The sequence below is a fragment of the Octopus bimaculoides genome, chromosome 5 (assembly GCF_001194135.2).
Source record: "Octopus bimaculoides isolate UCB-OBI-ISO-001 chromosome 5, ASM119413v2, whole genome shotgun sequence".
NCBI lineage: Eukaryota > Metazoa > Mollusca > Cephalopoda > Octopoda > Octopodidae > Octopus > Octopus bimaculoides.
In genome coordinates, this window is record NC_068985.1 from 110,408,082 (window position 1) to 110,409,430 (window position 1,349).

At 35.8% G+C, this 1,349-nt stretch overlaps 1 protein-coding gene across 6 annotated transcripts in view; it reads left to right on the top strand.

The window, feature by feature from the left end:
* Window positions 1-1,349, top strand: part of LOC106873475 (sulfate transporter) — a 208,335-nt gene that overhangs the window by 174,875 nt on the left and 32,111 nt on the right. For all 6 annotated transcript variants that reach the window (XM_052967943.1, XM_052967945.1, XM_052967944.1 and 3 more), the window contains one exon: window positions 219-366. In XM_052967943.1, the coding sequence (XP_052823903.1) occupies window positions 219-366 (148 nt within the window). The remainder of the gene's footprint in view (window positions 1-218; window positions 367-1,349) is intronic.

Sequence of the window (1,349 nt, forward strand, 5' to 3'; positions counted from 1 at the left end):
TCCCCCCCCCCGCCTCCCAGTAAATGTTGAAATAATATTTTTTACATTGATTTATCATAATTGAAAATTATATTTTATGCAAAATCATATTAAAAATTAAAATTTTCCATAAATTTAAACATTACACTTGAATTCAATTATAAATTCAATTTTGGACTAAATCAAATTACCCCTTATCCAATCATTGTTTTCTCACATTTGTTCTGATGTTGTTTCAGTATTCCTCCACCAACACCACCACCATTTAACTACTTGGCCGAGGTCGTGACAGATGCTATAGCCATATCTATTGTAGCTTTTGCTATCAACGTGTCCATGTGTAAAATGCTAGCTAGGAAACATGACTATGATATCAACCCCAACCAGGTAACAATTGTTTGTTTTCTTCATCTTCTGTTAAATAGATATTAATACATGCCTTTTCTTCTCTATTATAAAAGCTATGTGTCTCTGGTGATTTGATAATAAATTTGGTTATGTCTGTATTATGTAACTAATGATCAACTTATGTTAATGAAATGTACATAAAATAGAAGCCCGTCGTATATATGTATATATATGTGTGTGTGTATGTTTGGATGTCTGTGTTTGTCCCCCCAACATCGCTTGACAACCGATCCGATGGTGGTGTGTTTATGTCCCCATAACATAGCGGTTTGGCAAAAGAGACCAATAGAATAAGTAATAGGCTTCCACAGAATAAGTCCTAGGGTCAATTTGCTCGACTAAAGGTGGTGCTCCAGCGTGGCTGCAGTCAAATGACTGGAAACAAGTAAAAGAATAAAAGAATACATTTATTCAAACTTTGTTTTCTTTTAATGTTAGGATGAACAAAAGCAAAGTTCTTCACTGCATACAGTACTGGTTCCAAATTGTACTTCATCAACCTCTGTACAAACACATACTGTTTTTATTAACTCTGATTTATTGAGCATTTAAACTAGAAGAGCTCTACACTTCTGATGACAAGGGCAAAATATATGTGAACTTTTATATGTAACTTTATTGTTGCTATTCTCTATTCTTGTTGGGAACACCAGTTTTTCAAACAAATGATCTTCTTTGTGATAGATCGGCACAACACATGCTTACAAGTGTAGATTGACATGATTGGGCAACACATACTCTTTTACTCTTTTACTTGTTTCAGTCATTTTGACTGCGGCCATGCTGGAGCACCGCCTTTAGTCGAGAAATTGGACCCCAGGACTTATTCTTTTTGTAAACCTAGTACTTATTCTATCGGTCTCTTTTTGCCAAACCGCTAAGTTACGGGGACGTAAACACACCAGCATCGGTTGTCAAGTGATGGTGGGGGGACAAACACAGACACGCAAACACACACACAC